Below are 20,539 nucleotides of genomic sequence, written 5' to 3'. Positions count from 1 at the left end.
TTATTTTCACTTTTGCCACTATTCATTTAAGGAAATGAAATTTTTATTTTAAGAAGTTATAAATTCACAGAATGAAACAAAAATATTTTTCCTAAACACATATCTATAAACAGTAAAAACAGTTAAAAAACTTTTTTTTAATCTGCGGCTTTAGGTGTCTCTGTTTACAAATGTGCAGCAGACAAACCAGTACACCAGTGCGCCCAACAAAACATGCTTGCTTTGCATTGATGTAAATTGTGGCATCAATCAATTACATGATTTTAGTATTTTTTAGCTAAATATCAAGAGAAAACTATACAGAAATATACAGTATTCAAAATATACAATTTGATTATTATTTTTACAGTACAACCGTTAAGAATCTGACAAGTAGGCAACATATGTGTTAATAGTGTCAAGAACACAATAGCTTTTCACACTTTACGCATACAAAAACAAAGTGGTATATACATGATTTAAAAGAAAAAAGAAACAAAGCAACTTGGGTACAAACAAGGAAATGCAAGAGATACATTTTTTATTAGCTAGACCACCTGTGAATGAAAGTCTCATCCCATTAGTTTCCGATACTGGTTACTCACGCTGCTTTTAAACGTCTCCAACTTGCTTGACCTGGTGCTGCTGGTGAACTGCGCGCTCCTCTCGATGTGTTGTAGCCCCTGACACCTGAGCAATGCCAAAACTTGCCTTTGGCATTGCGACGACCCAAAATAGTAGATCAGTGGGTCTAAACAGCAGCTGACGCTCCCGATGCACATGGAAACCAGATACGCGGCGTAAGACTCGTCGCTGTGCTTGTGAGCAAAGCGCACATAATGTGACAACAGGATGATATTAGTGGGTGTGAAGCATATCACAAACACAGAAAACACGGCGACTGCCATGAAGACGGCGCGCGTTTTCCTCGCGCGGTTTTCTACGTTGGCGGCGCACAAGGCTTGGATAATGCGCACGTAGCAGACGGTGCTGAAGATGAGCGGGACGAAGAAGAAAAGAGACGAAATGATGGGGAAGAAGTACAGGTAGTACTCGCGAAGGTGATGGTGGTCGAGGACGTCGTGGCAGGTGGTTATGCCCAGGTCAGGGATGGCGATGGTCTGATCGGAGACCAGCAAAGGGGTCACGCCGCCTATAGATAAAAGCCACATGGCGCCGCACACGACAGAGGCGGTTTGGGGACTGCGCCACGTGAGCGAGTCGATGGGATAAACGACAGCCATAAAGCGGTCCACACTAATGCACATGATCAGAAGCACAGAACAATACATGTTGCAATAAAAAGCAGCCGTGACAAAACGACACATCCCAGCACCGTATGTCCAGTCGTTTCCGTTGTAATGGTACGATATCCTAAACGGCAGGACGAGCACGAACAGCAGGTCCGCGCACGCGAGATTTATCATGTAAATCACCGCCGGTTTCTTCGGCCTCACTTTGCGCACGAACATAACAAGCGCAAGGAGGTTCAGAGGGACGCTTATAATGAACACAAGAGTGTATATCGTTGGAATGACAGCTGTCACTACACGGCCTGTTAGAAATTCGGAGGCCTCCCGGGAGATGTAGTAGCGCTTTTTGACCACAGGGTGATGATCTTTCCGGGGTGGGGATGCGGGGTCTAATCCGGAGCCGCTGTACTCTTGTACGTCCAGATAATCAATCGTCTCGTCGGTGACGGTGATGAAGAAACCCGAGAATGTCCGAACTAAATTTTTCGTTTCTGAAAAGAGTTGAAATGAACTTTTACGTTCTTGTTGACACTAAACATGTTTACACAATTTTAGATAAAACGCGCCACATGATGAATAAGTTGTATGTATTAAAGTACAGTTTTATGAAATAGCAAAATAATTCCTGGCCTGGCAAATGAAGAAAACTTCACAATAAAGAGTTTATGTTTTACGCAAATTCTATGAAATCACGCAAGTTGTTAGATGCGCATCGCTTACCGTTATTCGGCAGCTGCACAGATGCGCAGGTTTCCAGCGCCAGCAGTCCCATCAAAACCATAATCCACATCATGTCTGAATGTTATACTGGTTGGAAAAATAACGCAGAACGGTGGAAATACCAAAAGCACACAAAGACGTTCTTACTATTACTTTCTAGCAGAAGCACAAAAGCTGCTGTCCTCGAATCAAGCGAGATTTGGGAGGATGGATTCACGCCCTCTCTGGTCTGGATGTGAACGCCCACACTGAAGCGCAGACGCTGTTTCCGAAGTACTTCTCTCTAAGGGGTTAGTGTTTAAAATCATTGTATACTTTGTGTATTACTGGCATGACTTAAGAAAAGTCTACTCATTTAACCTTATGATACACTTGTAATAAAATATCCGATTTCCTGATTCATCAAAATGACGGTACAATATGAAAAACTTTACGCAATATATTTCTATATAAAAATGTATGACAGACTTTATAATGCCTTTAGTTAATAGATTATAAAATACAAATCACTGGATTCAACATTTGTCTAATTGGGTACTGCTTGGACTAGTTTTACAAGTCATCCATATTTTTTCTTCAAGATTGGTTAAAACTTCCTTAAGTCTAGATTGATCTAATTGAAATATGAAAAGAAAGATTAGCACTTTCTTTGTTAGTCTTAATGCAACTGGTCCTGCATGGTCTTCCGGGTTAACAATTTCCTATGCATGGGGTAAGAGGGGGCACTGAATGGTATGACGAGTGTGAAAAATATGAATTACTATGGCCTTCAGTCACCCGATCTCCAATGGACATGTTCGACAGCACCAACGATCACCATCATCACATTTCTGAATCAAGACCATGCTGCCGTAAAGTGGTTACATTTATATTTACGCATTTGGCAGATGCTTTTATCCAAAGTGACTTATATTATATAATACTATAGGCCTACATGTGTTTCTGAGTATGTGCAATCCATGACCTTGGTGTTGCCAGCGCCACCACTGAGCTACAGAACAAACGGTGGCTAAACACAGACTTTGTGTAGGTTTTAACCAGTATAGATAACTGTTGGAATAAAAAAAATGCAAACAATCAATTGAGCTTTTGATTTACAGTTATTGAGGTGTAGCCCTTGTGACTTCACATGACAGCTAGCCCTGGTCCTTCGTATTGGTAAATGAAACAGAAAACAAACAGTTCATATTATAGTCATATTTATTTTAAAATCAATAACATTAATCCATTTTATCAATTAAGGACAATGTTGGATTGATTAAAAAAAACAAAACAATACATACATATCTTTAAAGATGCACAACAGAAATAAAAGGCACTAGTTCAGTTCAATCTAAGCCTCCTCCAGTTTACCTTATATAACGGCCTCATGGCAGTAGTGCATTATTTAAGTAATTTTATCTTTTTCCTTCAGTTTTTAGCACATCAACTTGCTATAAAATATATTTCAATTATACGTGTATTTAAAAATATAATTCTTACACAATTCCTTTCATCAATAAAAGAGTGGTGAACTTGTTTTAATTGCGACGTATTTAAATTTCCTCTTAATGTATCAGTAATGTGATGTCACGCATAAGCTATCTATGTACAGCTTGACATGGCTATTTTCATTTTTAATTTTGCAGTTTATACAAAAGACCTTCAAAAATAGTTGCACGAACACCCCGAATGCTCAGAGAAATGACTTTTACAAAGACAGCTTAAAAGGCACTTTCATTCTTTTTGTAATCTGTGTAAACTAACACTTAAAGAGGAGACTTTAGCTAGTAACTCTCTGCATTTAAACTCGTCAACAGGATTTTCATTTCCCATAGAATTTTTTGTTCAAAAGGAAAATCAGCAGATTGACATTAACTTTGGCCTTGTCGAACATTTTCATGACAGCTACTCCCTCATATTGGAGCTGCAACAGGTCCTGAAAATACACGACAAAAAAACACAAAGACTTAGAATAACAAAACTCATTCCCGCATGCTCATGAGACAAAATGAACATGTGCCATGTGTTGTGAGCTTCTGTGCACATGAGAACTGACCTGGAAATGCAGTTGAACCTTCTCCATCTCAACTCCCATAAACTTGGCCTTTATCTCAAAGTCACCGACTTCCTCACAGGGCGAAATGTCAAACATGACATTTTTTAACCTGGAACATCCAAAACACAGACTGAAGTAATGGAAAAGGTGGAGCTTCATACATTTTCAAGCACAAAGAGTGAGTGTGTTACAGGATAACTGTTTTAGTCTCAATACTAAAGAGAAAACATGATAAATTCCTGAAATTCTTGAATTTACTAAATTACTAAATTGTATCACTTGGCACTGCAAGATAACATTGGTCAATGCATTCCTTTAGTAAATTAAATTCTTCTTTTGACAATATCTTTAAAAATAGTTGACTTAGCACTCCCTTTACTCCCCTTTGGTCTACATCACAGACCAAGTGCTTAATTCATAATGGACTTCTGAGCCTAGCCACTGGTCTTTGAGTTGATTTATGAATTCGGTGATTGACGATTATGACATAACATACGGATCATCATTAGTACAGTTACACTTAGCAATAGAATATAAAAGATGTGGTGAAAAGAGGATCGTACTGATTGGTCTGCAGGCCTTCAATTTCCAAAACAACTCCTTTCTCGTGCAGTTTGGCAGCTGTGTACTTCAGAGATTGGACCTTGGACTTCTTACTGCCCTTCACTTCCTCCTTTTTGTCCAGTTTAATGGACCTGCGTGAGTTCCTGTCACAACATAACCATCAGTGCAATGTTCTGTGTCCTGTAAATAATGACAGTACCACTTCCCAGTCTCCACATGTCATCATGTACTGAGTTGCATTATTATGAGCACCCTTGTACAGATCTGAAAATTAACCAACGCACCGATGTTTAGCATAAATCTCCACTCACTTTCTGTTGAGGTTATCCAGGCAGGTTTTAATGTATGTGTCATAGTAGTTGATCTGTTCTTGAAAGAAAGCAGCCTTGGAATTGAGCGCGGTCAGAGTCTGCTGCAGTTTGACTAACTCTGCTTTCCTTCTTTGCCTGTACCGCCTCTGGTATCGAATGTCCTATCAAGGAAACAACAAAGGGGTTGCGTATTTCATTTTAAGATCAAAACTCAGAAAACCTCTACCAGTCTAAAGCTGGCTGAAGGTCCTTATGGTACCTTGGAGTCATACATAGAGCAGGACAGAGTCGTGGCATTACACTTCAACCTGAGTATAGGAACTATTGTAAGTTATAGGAATTTCTACATTTGGCACATAAATAATAATTTCTTTTAAAGGGTTATAGGTTGAAAAATTGATAAAAAGTATTTTTACAGCCTCATATCATTCCTAACATGTGTCACTTTCTTTCTTTTGCAGAACACACAATAAAATGTTTTAAAGAATGTTGCAACCAAACCATGTGATCCCATTGAGTTCCATTGTAATGACACAAATCCATTAAGACATTTCTCAAAATATCTTATTTTGTATTCCACAGAAGATTAAACATGAGGGTGAGTAATTGATGACATATTTTATGATTTTTGGGTGAATTATCCCTTTATATTTTGTCTTCCATATTACTTCTGTACCACTGGTTAAAGTCATGAAGGCCTGACCTTGGAGATGTCGTTGATGACTTCCTGGTACTTGTGTTTTGAGCTGACAATACCAGCCTGTTCCAGCGTTCTTAAGTTCCTGAGGATCTTCCTCTTCTTCTGCTCCAGAGGCAGCTGTCGGTCCTCCAGCACGGCCTGGCTGCTCTTCAACCCCTCTGGAGTCTGAGAATCTTGCACCACTTGTCGTTCCACTAGTTTAGTATGCTCTGCTTCCTACAGTTTAGTACAATAGAGAAAGGGTTGAGAATTGAGGGGTTCAGCTATTTAGTAGTACAGTAGTAACCAAACAAATCTTATAAAATATTAAATGGTCTGGCCCCCCTATATTTTACAAATGTGTCTACCTTTGTTCTACAATCTCTATTAGACACACTAGATCATCCTCTACTAGTGATTGTGTGATTCCACTCCATCATTCTGCTTTTGGTCTATCTTCCTTCTCAGGTCTTATTAATTGGAATACTTTACCTGAAGAAATCAGGCCGTGTACATCTATTGATTTGTTTAAATTAAAACTAAAATCTTATTTAAAATAACACAACTTTGTGACCACAGATTGTTTTTTCTTTTTTCTTTGTATAAGTGTATAAATACGTGTTCTGTACATGTACATGTGTGTTTTAAATTTATGCTTACCCACCGTGGGACTGCAAATGAAAATGAGCCTTTTGGCTAAATACTGTACAATGCACGATATGGAAACATTCATGTTATAATTGTACATGGTCCCTTCCAAATAAACTTAAATAATAATAATAATAATAGTTTGGAAACTAAAATGCACTTTATCTGCAACATTAGAAACGGAGACAACAAATTCATCTCATGCCAAAGGGTTTATCATTCAATACATTCAAAGCGGATGCCCCAGTACTCCTACCTGTGCGGGAGACGCTGGAGTTTCTAGGATATCAGTTAGTGTCTCTCCTGGTTGAATTCTCACAACATCCACTATCAGTTTCTTGGTTCTGCAAAGTGGCAGGCAAACAAAAAGAGGAAGTACTTGTCAGACTTATCAGAGTGTCTCAACATTATCTCTTCTTTAAGATTCAAGCTGCCATTGTTCACCAAAGAATGAGATGTTTCACAGGCATTTTAACTACACTAACATAATGTACAGTGGAGGCCTGATAGAATGTAATTTGTTGGTTAGATAAGAGGGGACACTTCACAGCAATTGTGACAATGATATCTATTGGCCTGTCTGTTTAGACAAACCTAGCAGTGATCACCGACTGGATTTATCGTGACGCATGTCTGTCAAGATGCTTTAGAGGAAGACTGAGCCACAACAAGCTATATTATTTAAAATCTCGTTTAATCTATCAATCTAAAATCTATTTTAATCCATTGTTTTCTATATTTTAGCTAGTTTATACAGGATTAACCTGTCGAGATGCAGCAGTGTCGTGTCAGCAGAGAACTGGCTCTCCTGGTGGAGTCTGGTATCGGCCAAGGTTTCTTTCTCCACTTATACAGTATATCTCAGGTCCAGGGCTTTATTGAATACAGCTTTTAATCTATTAAAATCGAACTATTTTTCCCAACAATGCTATTTTTGCAATTCAGTATATTATTGGAAATTGCCTTTTGACTTGATGATAATGTATCTAAAGTCATCTTTTTATAGAGTTGTCCTCTATAATATAACATACATATGTAAACTATATTATGTCTGTTCATTTTCTTTACTTTCTCTATTTCATATTACTTTCCAGGTCCCATCTTCGTTTATTCTCTGTAGTTACCATGTTTTTTTTTTTTTTTCTTGTACAGCTGCCTTAATACAATGCAATTTGTAAAAACTGCTATAAAAAATAAACATGAGCTGACATGACAGAATGCAAAAAGTGCTTATTATGATGCATTTCAAAACCTTTATTTTTAAATATCTGTCTGAGACTGTTGACATTGTCTGTAAACATAAGACAGCACATGTCTGGGTCACAGAGACTTCACAGAATTGATGTTTTTTCTCTGAACGGATGTGGAGCAAAGTGTAAACCCACAGATGATGACGTCAGAACCTTTGGCCTAAACCAATGAAGAGGACCAGTCATTCTTCCTGCTTCCTCCCCAGTGACCAGCATATGACTGGCCCAGAAGAAGAGGGCGCTTTGCTGGAAAATACTGGCCAGCAAATAATAGTCTATAAATGTAGAATTACTGTTTATTTAGATCCCTGCCCTTCCTCAACATTGCTAATTCCACAAAACTGGTCATATGAGGCTGTTTTTTACACTGGATATGATAACACTGCCCACAAACCACTTCCTGCAATGGCTTAGGAGAGATATGGAGACAGGAAGTAAAAACAGCGATGAAATGTTTATTGTGGACGAAGAGATATTTATAAGTGAGGACATTTTACATATATAGTGTAGGTGGAAAATATGATGATGATTATTGTTATTAAATATGGAAGATTAATCACTTTATAAGACCAAGTTTAATATACCTATCTGATGGCATCACACATTTTAAGCCTGAGGGGATATCAGTATTTTCTGTCATTTCATATTCTAGCATTTTTGTGAAGATCTTACATACTTCACAGATGTCCCACTTACTTCATCATCAATCCCTTCATGTCCCTGTCATCTCCATCCAGCAGCTCAAACTTGTTGGTGAGTGTGAGGGAGATCTCAGTTTTGGACAGCTGACTGTCTGAGTTCTCTTTGTTTGGGTCATTTTGATCCACAGCTCCTTCACCTGCGTGTTAGTAAAAGCATTCAGTTTGCGCTTATCAAAGATCGTTCTTATGTTCCTAGTTAACCCATTTAATTGGCTTTGAATTTGTTCTCATTTTACCCAGTAGGGACTCGATGTCGGGAACTTCCCCCAGATCCCTTAGGAGTTCATGCAGAAGATCGGTGTCATCTGGAGCAATTGCTTCTTTATGTTCCAACACCAGCTGTAAGAAAAAAATAGAATTTAGAATTCCAATCACTTATGATTGATACACGCTATCAGACAATTTTTTACCAATTTTTGAAAAAGGTATCTAAAATAAATGTATAATTATATTGCAAATAAAATCATTTAAAAGAATTCAATATGTGACACTGGACAACAAAACCTTTATGGGTAAATTTTTCTAAATTGAGCTTTTTAAATAATCTGAAAGCTGAATAAATATGCTTTCTATTGATGTATGAGCTATAAGAATTGTATAATATCCAATACAACCATTTAAAACTCAGTGCAAAAAATATAAATATTAAGAAAATTGCCTTTGAAGTTGTGAATCAAGGGCACTGTGGCAGGCCATCCACTCACAAAAATAAAGTTTTGATATATTGACGGTAGAAAATGTACAAAATATCTTCATGGAACATGATCTTTACTTAATATCCTAATGAATTTTGGCATAAAAGAAAAATCGACTATGTACATACTATGTATTTTATATTTTACTAAAAATGTTCCCGTGCTACTTAAGACTGCTTTTGTGATCCAGGTTTTTGTGATATTTTACTATCTTTAAAGCTGTCTACAAAATTGCAAAAAAAAATTGTCTACAAATTTTTTTTTTATGATTATTGGAAACATTTCAGTCATGCTTTTGTTGGACCAGCATGTCTTAACCAGGTGACCACTAGGGGACCTCAACTAACTTCCAAGGGGGCCTCAAAATGACCAATCAAATCTAAATCAACAAAAAAATGTAGATTTAATGTTTGGTTATTTATATTTTAGATACAGATTAAAAAAATCTGTTTTCCTAAAAAGAAACACATGGTCTTGTCTGAGTTGGGGAGAATACGTGAAAGTAAGCAACCTGTGTCTTTTACAGGTCGTGATGTCACTTCCTCATATGGAGCAAATTAAGACGCTCCTCACAGCAGATCACTCCTGCCGAATGACTCGTATAATCATACAAAAAATATACTCAATATTCCAGATAAAGTGTCCAAATAATAACTGAAACCAATTTCATAATGAGCCGCAACAGAGCAGCCCATTGACATAATAGGAAAAGAGGAGGTTGACTAAACGATGAACTCAAACTCTTGCCTAAAAACAGATCAGACATAATTCCCTGCTTAGTTATGCTGGATGCCTTACAGAGTGTGTGTTGATGATCTCCTCAATGGAAATGTAGATGACGGGTTTGCTGAGCGTCACCATGTCAGAGTACTCATCCACGTTAAACTTCTCCTCTGGTGCCGGAACATCACAGGCTGCCTGGAAGAAGCCCCTGGACACCAAAAATGTTTAAAGCAAAGAGATGAATTTCTAGATTGTGTATGATAAGTGCACGTGTGCAGTCCTGCATTAGTGAACTGCCAGGTCTATCAGCATATGTGTCAGAGACACCGAGTTCCTGAGCATTGAAAGAGGAAAAGAAAACGGCAGGGAGTTTCCAGTAATCCTGACTCATTAGCGATAGGCTAAGGTCAATTCACATTTCCAACCACCTTTGGACACAGCACACATATACACACCAATAATGTTCATGAAGCGGTCACTTCCAGCTCCTCACTGCTGATGCTTTGCTTTTACACTTCCTCGCCTTTCACCTCTATTTTCACATCCCCTCTGTCTGTTCTGACCCTCAGTTCCCACGTAACCTTGTCTTTTCTTCTACTCGTCAGATAAATGATTGCGTTTTAAAAGCTGGTAGATTTCTAGACGCTGCGAAGGAATTACGCATATCCTGGGAAATGTCAGTTTACTGTGATTACAGTAACATTTTGCAAAAAGATCTTGCTGACACCGTCAAAGTTTAACTTTGAACTCTATCGGCCAATGGGTGTCTAATGGGTCAAATGTTTTGGCTTCTATGAAAAATTCCAAATGTTTTTACACACAAACTAAACGGCAGATTCAAGAATGTTTTGTTCATCTAACCTGAACCTTTGGTAGGTCTGGGAGATGTAACTGTTTATGGGGGTGAGGTGGTCGCTCTCGTCCTCAAACAGCTTGTTGGCGGCAGCATGCTGTAACATCTTCGCCACTGAAGCAAGGTTCCTCCTCTGCTCTGAGTGCACTTGCCCTCCAGCCGTCATGTCGATGATGTCAAAGCCATCTGGAGCCACAATGGCAGGGTTCATGTAACGGTAATAGAGGAGTGTCCCTACAATCTGTCAGAAGAAGATTCAACACTTATTTCATGTTAAGCAGGATTCTACAGGGCTTTCACATTTGAAACGGTTAACTCTGGTCGAATCTTAATATAATTTCTCAACCATTCCGTCATGAATTACTCAAGTTTGTATACATGTCTTTGTTTGGTTGAACGCATAGAAAGATATTTGGAAGAATGCTAGCAACTGAGATTTCTGAGGCATCATTGACTATGATGGTAGAAAAAAATGATCGTATTATTTTGCATTGCTCTGTTGAACATGATACGATACCAAAACGATACTATGGGATAAAAACAACAAAAGTAAATGAATAATAGAACTTTGTTTCTATTTAGTAATAAATACCCAGTATGTGCTGTCTGCTGAAACTGAGTATAACTGTTTAAACAAATATATACATATATATATAAAAAGAACATATTAAAATATATTTTGTCAGCTGTCTGTCAAGCTATGTTTTAACAAAAACAAAATCGTTTTTGCTGCTGAGCTGTAAAGCTTTCTGTTAATAAACATTGGTTCACAATAGAAAATGTTTTTGTAAACAGAACATTAACATGAAAATTTGAACACGTTGCTATATTTTCGCTCTTGTTTTCACTTGAACTTATTTTCTAGTAAGTTCTATAGCCATTTTCAGGTTCTTAGCAAGGAAAACAAGTCTCGATGTGTTCCTCAGTCAGTCTAATGCGTGCGTCTAGGACTGTAAATGAAGCCAGATGTGCTAAACACACTGCTTGGACCAGACATTTTTGCTGCTGTAATGCTTCACGAGATCCATGTAGAAGTACTTCTTTCACTTCTTCATTAATTTCTCCAACAAAACTGTCCTTAAATCGTGGATCGAGGAATGTTGCAGTGTTGAGAACAGTGTCAGGAGGTCTGCTTTCATATCTTGCTTTGAAATCAATTTTTCTTAATTCTTTCATTTCACATGAAAGTGGGTTTTCTCCATCCTTCACTGTCATAGGGAAAAGGAAAGTAGTTTCCATTTGAGGGGCAACACAGAAGACAACCTGGGGTCCTTCTCTCCACTTAATGCATCTGTAAAGCTGCTTAGTGGGCCTAGGACACTTCTAATGATTTATAATGTTGCCACATCATAGTCTCTAGGCATCAGATGCCACTTCTTCCGATTTCAGCCAAAACGGCACAGACAGCTTTTGTGAATACAAAATCATTCTACCATCTCAAAGGTGGAGTTCCACCGTGTAGGCTCATCATGAACAAGCTTTTGCACAGGTACAGTTGTTATCAAATGTCTGCACACCCCTTGCATAATCTGGAAAAAGCTGAAACTTTTGGAAAAATAAGAGGACTTTTTAAAATTAGGGTTTATTTTTTATTTAGTCCTGCCCTGAGTAAGTTATTTCACTAAAGAAATGTTCACGCTAAAGAATAATAACAGAATTTCTGAAAATATCCCACGGCAAAAATATGTTCACACCCCCGATTCTTAAAACTGCATCATGCTACCTAAACAATCAATGAGAGTTTTTATGTTTAGTCAAAGTTGTTTAAGGATTTCTTGTTTGTCATGAGTCATTAGACTGATCTTCACAACAATCACACAGGTCCTCCACAATCTTTGCTTTTTCAGCATTTCTGGATATTTGACAGATGTCCAGCAGTAACTGTATGATGTTGAGATTCCTCTTTTTACATTGAGGACGAACAAGAGACTCATACACAACTATTACAATAGATAGAAACATTCAGTGCTGCCCACAAAGTCAACACCATTCATTTAAAGTCAGGTGGCTGTAAACCTCTGAAAATGGTTTTGGTGTAAAAATAACCAGATGTAGATTGTGACCAAATCATGGAATCCAGGTATAGTTCTCAAATGCCTTTTAGTTGTTGGATGCACTGTCAGTGGTTATGGCAGACATCTTTGACAGGTTAAGTCCCCATTTCTCAGACACCGTTTCCTCCAGGACTTTGTGGAGAGTGTCTGCTGTATGATCTGAATATAAAGCTGAACATCCTAAACACCAGGACTGTGTTTCTCAGGATTCAGTTATATAATGGATTGTGACTGCCATGTATTCATCAACTTATCTGCTTGTCCAGATGTCATAGGTGCAAGCGAAGAAAGGCTAGTGTACGAGTTGTGACTGAATAACAAATAATAAATGGTTTTCATTTTGGTTATATATGAGGAGTGGATATAAGCAGAATACTGGTGTCATATGTGCTAACCTGTCGCTCTTTAAATTCTTTGAACAAGTCTGGATGTGTGTCACCAAGATGCTTTGCCAAGTTGGAGGAGTTGCCTCCCATAACTTACTTTATTTTGTTGCATTTCTTACAGATTTTTTACAGATTTCTTAAAGTACCGGTACTTATAAAATGAGGGATTGTATCGCGCTACCTTTCTAGTACCGGTGTATCGTGCAACACCAGTTAAACACAAAAGACAATATTTTGAAGAATTTAGTAAAACAAAGAGCTCTGGGACACATTTGACAACCAGTCAGTGGTGCCCTAGAACTCTCAGTTGCTAACATTCCTCAAAATATCTTTCTTTGTGTTCAACAGAAAAAATAAATCTATACAGATTTGGAACGACTTAAGGTTAAGAAATTTATGAGAGATTTTTTATTTTTGAGCGAACTATCCCTTTAAATGCAGTGTAAAAAAAGTCTTTAAGTCTTTTCTATCTTTAGCTTTATTTCAAGCCCCGCAGCAACATATCAAGTATGAAAAGAATTTTGCAAAATATTATAAAAGAGACATTTGTAGGGATACATGAGTGCAACTAAAATGTTCAACTTCTAACCTTTAATAATTCATCCTCTGTGGCATCGGGGAATTTCTCATGAAGTGTGTCCTTTAGAACTTTAGCCATATATCTCATGCCATAACTGCGTGCAAAAAAGAAAACAGGTGTGAAATGAGGCAAAAGATCAACAGCAGAAATAAAAAAGAGCATATTTGCCCACATTTAATAATGAGAGTTCACCGATACATGAGGAAAGGCAAACTTCTATGATGATGAATTGAAAAAAAAAAGAGTTTTGGCAGTCTGGTTTTAGGCCGTCTCATCATGTTCTGTGATTTTTTTTAAACAACTGTGCTGCCCTCTTGTGCGCAAAGGCACCATAAAGCATAATGAATACAGGCTGACTTCAGCGCTTACGGAATGGTGTCCAGCGATGACATGATAGAAGCCAGCACTTTGTCTGTGACTGTGCGCAGCATCTGATTGGAGGATTCCAGTTTGGCCCTCACTTCCTCGTGTGACAGAGCCTGCTCTGGCGTGACATCATACGGCAGCTTGCTGAGAAAGTTCAATAGAAAAATGATGAAAGTAGTAATACGAGTTTCATTCTAAGTATTTTTTTACTTTAAAATATAAATAGTGAAAGGAAGACTTGTGTTGCGTAAGCTGTGTCAGTTAGGAGTGTGTTAAGTATACGTGGTTAAATAAACCTGGCTTCTCCTGTAGCGGTCTCCAGCTGATTGACCCAAGCCTTGTAGATGTCTATGGGGTTTGTGTTGATGCCCAGGTTCTTGTCCTCGATGATCTCTTTAACCACAGGTCCTAGAAGCTGCCTGAGGGCGTTTTGTCCACGAGCACCGCGGTAAAAGCTCAAAACCATCTTAATGACTGTAGGGTTCCCTGTCACTATTTCCTGGATATGATCCACCTTAGACCTGCCAGCATAGATTTTTATTTTATTTGTAATGTATTATATTGTTTGCTATTTATCACAATGTCAGCTTTTATGGGTACTTCATAGTGAGGGACATGTTTATAATTATTATCAAATGTATAGGACAATATAGGACTAAGGACAAGAGTTTTGCTACTGCATTCATATTCCAAACTGATGTATTCCCAAGCTATTATAATATGTATCTTTATATCTCACTTGATCTCTTCCTGTAGGGCGGACTCAAAAAGCTTAAGCAGCAGGTACTCTTCTCGCTGGTTCGAAGCGTAGTTATACAAAGTGAAGATCACAGTGTCCATGAACTTTGTGGATTTGTTCTGGGGCATCTGGAAGATGACCTTGGCCAGGTATGATGGGTTGGTCTGTATGATGAAGAAAGTTAAAAATTACAACAGAACAAAATGAATAGAGTAGCTTCAGTAATGTATTACTGTTAATAGAAAGGTGTCATGAATTGACCTTGTTTATTTTTTATACTGTGGTTTTTTGGTATACTTATGACATTTGCTTGGTTTCCACTTTCATAAACATCTAAATCAATAAGTAATAGGCTATTTTCCACCCGGGTTTTTAGGCCGGCTCGGTTTGAATAGGCGTGCCGCGTTGAAGACTTGGAAGTACTATGCCCACTGATTTGATAGCAGTTTGCGTAGTTAACATAGGTGGAGTCTTCTGTGAATTTGGTTAGACACTTAACGTTAGGTTACACATTATCCCTATTCGGGATTAGTATTATCTGGGGACCTCGTGTGATTTATCAATTACCTCCCCACATCTGTATTTCACGTGGCGCATTCACAAGGATTAGTGAAGCATGTGACTTAAGTCAAATCTAATAACACTTTTCCCGGATGTGACGCCAAACAGTGGATAAAACCTATGAGTCCGAAAAACCACAGAGATGCCGATTCGCAAGGGACTAATATTATCCAAGGACCTCTGTGTTCTTCAAAATATGGTAAGTCATTTTGGGGTAATTTTCACTTTTCCAATATTGATGGCACAGCACTGCTTTTTAATTTTAATCTCTCCGCAAATCATGTGTCGACCTGTGCCTTTTTCACAAAGGAATCCGCGGTGAAATGAATCGAACAAACGCTCAATGTTTTACCCACGTGAGCTTGAACATCTTTAAAATAAACTTCGACCACGCATTACTAATGTCGGAATCCGAAGAAAGGTTATGCAGCGACTGTGTTGGGATCTTTAACGGCATGTTTATTGCTTACTCTGGTTCCGCGCAACTTGTGTTACTTCAGTACTGTCATGTGCTAAACAGTGGATGGGGATAGAGAAGTAGTTGTTGAGGCGGTGTTCAACCTATCTATGACGTCATAAACAGGTGCATTCCAGGACCTGACGTTCGCTGGGCCTGGTATCAATAACAGTTGAATTTTGGCGTTTTCAGTTCTGACACTTACAGGATGTTGTCTTGAATATGATTCCCTCTTATATGATGAAAGCTTGGGTTAAAATGTATGTCTTAATTCATGATTCCTTTAATAATACGTAATGCGGTGAAACATGATTCTGCATTTCAGAATATATTTCTAAACTTATACAACAGTCGGTTCTAGTCCTAACATTTGATGTAAGCGTGTGACTACTTGAGCACTTTGTGTGGGGAAGGGAAATTGTCATCACTCTGCTTATACTTGGTTCTTACTGGCTTAGACAATGAACCTGACGACACTTGATGCTTTGCCGGAGAAATGACCAGAAGAAACAAAAGTAACTGGATATCAATGTTTTGTGTTTATAACCGATGTATGAACTGTTATACACACTTCAGTAGTGCAGTGTTCCCCAGCTAGCTGCCTGATTAACAACGTTTACAATGTTCTCCTTACACATGAACAGTATTTATTTGTAGCATTTGCAGCTAAGACTGTAGTATATTTATAGTCACTCTCTCAGTAAATTAGTTTGTGTATAGGTTTATTCTTGTCTTACTCCACTGTTGAATGTGTGTATTTATGTAGCTCTGTGGTCCTGTGACGACATGCACGCATTTCATTCCACTTTATGTCCCCACATGTAGCGGAATGACAATAAAGCTCAACTTGACTTGATTTGTTTCATTACAGAAACTGCTCATCATTTGTGAACAGAAAAAAGTTATCGTCTTACTTGGAGAAGGTAGAAGAGATGCTGATAGGCTTCTAGTTTTTTCCTCTTTTCTTTGTTCAGACCTTTAATGCCCTGCTTTTCCCCCATGACCAAATCCTCTTTACTCGTCTTATTCTTTTTGCTCTTCATCTTTTTGCTGTGTGACACCACATCCTGCAAAAAAACAACCCAGTTGTGAATGGAAATATTAAGATGTGTCGCACTCCTGTTTGCTAGGGCAATAATTAATTTGGACATCTGTAACTGCATTTTCTGTTTGTTGTACAACATCTTAAGGGGATTGTTTACCCTCCAAAAGAAATTCCGTCATAATAGCCGCACCTTCGAGTTGATCTAAATCTGTATACATTTCTCTGTTCTGATAAACACAGAGAAAGATATTTGGAAGAATGCTTGCAACCAAACAGTTATTGGACCCCACTGACTACCATATTAGTAAAAATGAACAATGTTAGTTCTGTTAACACACAAAATAAGATAATGTGTGACAGCAAACAGTTCTGGGGCCCTTTTGACTACCATTTTAATTGCTATGGAAGTCAATTGGGTCCAAGAACATTTTGCTAAGCATTCGTCCAAATATTTTCTCTCTGTGTAATACAATAAAAATACATTTTACGGGTTTGGAACCACTAGAGAGTAATTCATGACATCATTTTAATTTTGGGAGAACTATCATGTGTCAAAACGCACACAAATGAAATAATAAAGTTATTGCTATAACATATATTGCACAATATTACTGCACCAAATGCAACTATTGTAATGAGAGAAGACTGCAAATAAATGATCTAACCTGTAGTGTGATCCTGTTCTTTACTAACAGGCCGATTTTAATATCCATCAAATTCAGATCTTTTTCCATTTGCTGATTATCACGAATATTGGTGACCACCTCCTCTCTGAGCCGTGTCACTTCCTGTTCCTCCTGTAGGTCAAGGCTACTTTGTTCCAGCAAGTGTACGAATTTACGGACCACAGAGAGAGGGGGATGCTGAGAACCAGCTATTTGAGAAACAAACACAGTGTATTATTTACAAACTAATATTTTTTGAAAGGTCAAACATTATAAACAAATATTTGAACATGGCAAATAATGTTATGATTGTTGGTATAAAATAAGTTAACTCACTCAAAGTTCTGTAGTCGACTCTTGCTTTATTAGCCTTGAGGAAAGCCTGAATCTTCACAATTTCTTTCTCCTGAAATACAAACAAATGGAATAAATGGCTTTGGAATTTATATGACTGATATGAAAGAAACTCAATTACATGAATTCTTCATGATAACTTACATGGTCTTTGAAGTACTGGAGTCTTTTTGTGTACTTTTGTCTAGCTTTCCACATTTTCACAAATGACTGTAACTAAATCGCAAAAGCAATAATGTTTTTTACTAAAGAGCATAACCAACAAAAGAATATGCTATAATGAAGTTATTTAATTAATGACCACCAATTATAGAACTCTTACCTTGACCACAGTGTCCGCACTGTCTTGAAACGTCTTCAGTCTGTCTTGATAGGCCTTCCTCTGCTTGTGGCCTTTCCAGGATGCCTGTAACAATAAACAAAAATCAATGATAAAAACACCTATTTGTTGTGAAATACAGTTTGTGCTTTTTATCTTTGGATGTTTTTTTTCCTTTTAATCATGTGCCAAAATCCGATTCAACTGAAGGGGATAGTTCACCAAAAAATGAAAATTGTGTCATCATTTACTCACCCGCAGGTTGTTCATAACCTGTATGACTTTTTTGTGTTCTGCAGAATACAAAGGAAGATATCTGGACTAATGTCAGTAACCAAACAGATCTTATCCGCCTTTTAATGCAATAGTAGGAAATATAAATACTTATGGGAGTCAATGGGATCTGTTTGGTTACTGACATTCTTCCAAATATCTTCCTTTGTGTTCAGCAGACCAAAGAAATTTAGAAAGGTTATGCACAACCTGAAATTTTTTCTTTTTGGGTGAACTATCTCTTTTAACATGATAAAAACAGCAAATATAGTGAAATCGTATCGTAAGTACAATGTGAAAGTAGTAAACACCTGCAGTTTGATGACACTCGGCTCTTGGTTTTGCAAGTACTCCAGTCTGTTTTTCTGCGACCGTCTCACCAGATATCCACGGATCAAAGCCTGCAACTGGATGATGAACGGCTCATTGGCCAGCCAGAGCTGCTCTCTGTTATACTCCGCTGTTACGCTACTTACAATGCACTTGTTAGAGAGGAATAAGAAATTTTACTAACTTAAAGAATTCCTGAGCAAATATATTTGCCATCAAAAACATTTTCATGCGTTTGCAACTAAAATACCTGGATATTTTCTTTCGTGAGCTGGGAGCTGTTATGGATAAAATAATCTGGCTCCTCCCATGTCCCTTCTTTGCTTTCAATGTTGTAGAAATACTCATATTTATCTTTGATCTTGTGTTTCACCCATGAGCTGTCACTGGTCCCTACAGAAAATACAAAAGAAATGTAGCACTTTACAGAATTCATCTGATTTATCCACAACACAATTTTGCACATAATATTATAACATAATATTAAGAAGACAAAAATTCTCCTCCCCGAAATAAGGATTTATGTTCAGCCAATGTTACATGTTATATAGTGTTTAATGAGTTACCCACACTACACAGTGTGATGAGTTACCTTGTTCTATTTGAGCGTTCTGTAACAGTGAAAGTTGGTTCTGGTAGATTTGAGCACATTCAGAGAGCACTGCTCTGAGACCAGCATCAGGACACTGCAGAGCAGTCAGTGTGGCTTCCGTATCCTCTTCAGATATTGCCCTGTTAATGTCTGCTATTGCCTCGGCCACTGAAATAATGTAACAATATACCTCGCTTAACAACAAAAAAATGTTAAACCTGTTTTTTATCCAGACAGTGTGTATCTTTTTTGGCAAATGTTGATCTTACATTTGATTGCGTCCTCCTGGTTCTGGTTAGCAGTGTGCACTGCGTCCTGGATCTGGTCCAGCCACAGTACTGCAGATTCATCTCCGGAGCTCTGTTACAACACAACACACAGTCCTGACTCATTACATTTACATTACATTTAGTCATTTGGCAGACGCTTTTATCCAAAGCGACTTACTGTGCACTTATTACAGGGACAATCCCCCTGGAGCAACATGGAGTAAAGTGTCTTGCTCAAGGACACACTGGTGGTGGATGCTGGGATCGAACCAGCAACCTTTGATTTACCAGTTCAGTGGTTTAAACCACTAGACCACCATCTCCATTACTCTTTCCAAACAAACACACAAGCAATTAGGGAAGCAACTCATATGCTACGTACAGACCAATCATTTAAGCAACGGTAAATATACAACTTTGCTAAACAGGACGATAATGTTATTCTATCATATAACTACGGCAGGCATAAAGTGGTGCAGAGATGGCGTATTTTTGTACGCCAACCTGGAAGCCAGCGCTGCACTGGTTCCCTCGATCGAAAGCCTATGGATTTTTTCTATAGACTTCTGGAAGATCGCAAAATAAGTGATATGATGTCTATCAAGATAATATTTTCAAAAATTAACAAAATATTTGCTATTTTTGAAACACTAAGGATGCACCAAATGTTCGGCCACCGAAAATATTCTGCCAAATTTGGCAAAAAAGGGCATGTTCGGTATTCGGACGAATTTGTGAAATGGCCGAATAATTTTTACAGAACTTTGACGCAGCCAACGTAACGTTACTGTGTGTTCAGACCAAACGCGAAAGAAGCATTAAGCGCGAGTGATTTACATGTTAAGTCAACGCAAAGACACGATAGACCTACTTTAGGCGTGAATGATGCGAATCGCGCGAATGATTTGAAAAATATGAACTTTGGCGAAAATCCGCGCCGCGTTAACCAGTCAGGAGCTTGCTCTAATATTTTAAATTGAATAGCTGTGTTACTATTTTTATTGACAAGCAATACAAAAAAGAAAAACGCATATTCTGATTATTTATATAAATTTAATGTGATAAAGTCACAGTCAAAGTGTTTCACATCAAATTGGCTTCAGCCAAGAATTTTCATTTCGCTGTATCCCTACTA

At 37.9% G+C, this 20,539-nt stretch overlaps 2 protein-coding genes across 2 annotated transcripts in view; both read right to left on the bottom strand.

The window, feature by feature from the left end:
- Nucleotides 1-21: 21 nt before the first annotated feature.
- On the bottom strand, nucleotides 22-2,219 carry f2r (coagulation factor II (thrombin) receptor). The gene is made up of 2 exons (XM_056745753.1): nucleotides 1,953-2,219; nucleotides 22-1,723 (listed from the first exon to the last, which is right to left on the bottom strand). The coding sequence occupies exons 1-2, from the start codon at nucleotides 2,023-2,025 to the stop codon at nucleotides 552-554; spliced, it is 1,245 nt and encodes a 414-aa protein (XP_056601731.1). The 5' UTR covers nucleotides 2,026-2,219; the 3' UTR covers nucleotides 22-551.
- Nucleotides 2,220-3,134: 915 nt separating this feature from the next.
- The window catches only part of iqgap2 (IQ motif containing GTPase activating protein 2), a 47,784-nt gene continuing 30,379 nt past the window's right edge, over nucleotides 3,135-20,539 (bottom strand). The window contains exons 16-38 of the mRNA XM_056745487.1: nucleotides 19,405-19,495; nucleotides 19,136-19,303; nucleotides 18,794-18,936; nucleotides 18,525-18,695; nucleotides 17,944-18,027; nucleotides 17,766-17,837; nucleotides 17,604-17,673; nucleotides 17,268-17,476; nucleotides 16,472-16,624; nucleotides 14,540-14,703; nucleotides 14,097-14,321; nucleotides 13,804-13,944; nucleotides 13,444-13,528; nucleotides 10,423-10,655; nucleotides 9,637-9,769; nucleotides 8,380-8,482; nucleotides 8,139-8,280; nucleotides 6,449-6,536; nucleotides 5,569-5,781; nucleotides 4,866-5,026; nucleotides 4,554-4,697; nucleotides 3,991-4,099; nucleotides 3,135-3,870 (exon numbers count right to left, since the gene is read on the bottom strand). Of these exons, the coding sequence (XP_056601465.1) occupies nucleotides 3,757-3,870; nucleotides 3,991-4,099; nucleotides 4,554-4,697; nucleotides 4,866-5,026; nucleotides 5,569-5,781; nucleotides 6,449-6,536; nucleotides 8,139-8,280; nucleotides 8,380-8,482; nucleotides 9,637-9,769; nucleotides 10,423-10,655; nucleotides 13,444-13,528; nucleotides 13,804-13,944; nucleotides 14,097-14,321; nucleotides 14,540-14,703; nucleotides 16,472-16,624; nucleotides 17,268-17,476; nucleotides 17,604-17,673; nucleotides 17,766-17,837; nucleotides 17,944-18,027; nucleotides 18,525-18,695; nucleotides 18,794-18,936; nucleotides 19,136-19,303; nucleotides 19,405-19,495 (3,216 nt within the window). The 3' untranslated portion in view covers nucleotides 3,135-3,756. The remainder of the gene's footprint in view (nucleotides 3,871-3,990; nucleotides 4,100-4,553; nucleotides 4,698-4,865; nucleotides 5,027-5,568; nucleotides 5,782-6,448; nucleotides 6,537-8,138; nucleotides 8,281-8,379; nucleotides 8,483-9,636; nucleotides 9,770-10,422; nucleotides 10,656-13,443; nucleotides 13,529-13,803; nucleotides 13,945-14,096; nucleotides 14,322-14,539; nucleotides 14,704-16,471; nucleotides 16,625-17,267; nucleotides 17,477-17,603; nucleotides 17,674-17,765; nucleotides 17,838-17,943; nucleotides 18,028-18,524; nucleotides 18,696-18,793; nucleotides 18,937-19,135; nucleotides 19,304-19,404; nucleotides 19,496-20,539) is intronic.

Source organism: Triplophysa dalaica, chromosome 4, assembly GCF_015846415.1.
Source record: "Triplophysa dalaica isolate WHDGS20190420 chromosome 4, ASM1584641v1, whole genome shotgun sequence".
Taxonomy (NCBI): domain Eukaryota; kingdom Metazoa; phylum Chordata; class Actinopteri; order Cypriniformes; family Nemacheilidae; genus Triplophysa; species Triplophysa dalaica.
The sequence above is the reverse complement of the archived record's forward strand: the minus strand, read 5'-3'. Positions and strand labels throughout refer to the sequence as shown.

What these genes read in the sequence shown, in the direction of transcription:
- f2r (XM_056745753.1), bottom strand. Translation starts at nt 2,025, where the DNA reads ATGATGTGGATTATGGTTTTGATGGGACTGCTGGCGCTGGAAACCTGC. An exon ending in TGTGCAGCTGCCGAATAACG is followed by an intron (nt 1,724 to 1,952) that starts GTAAGCGATGCG and finishes AACTCTTTTCAG; the next exon opens with AAACGAAAAATTTAGTTCGG.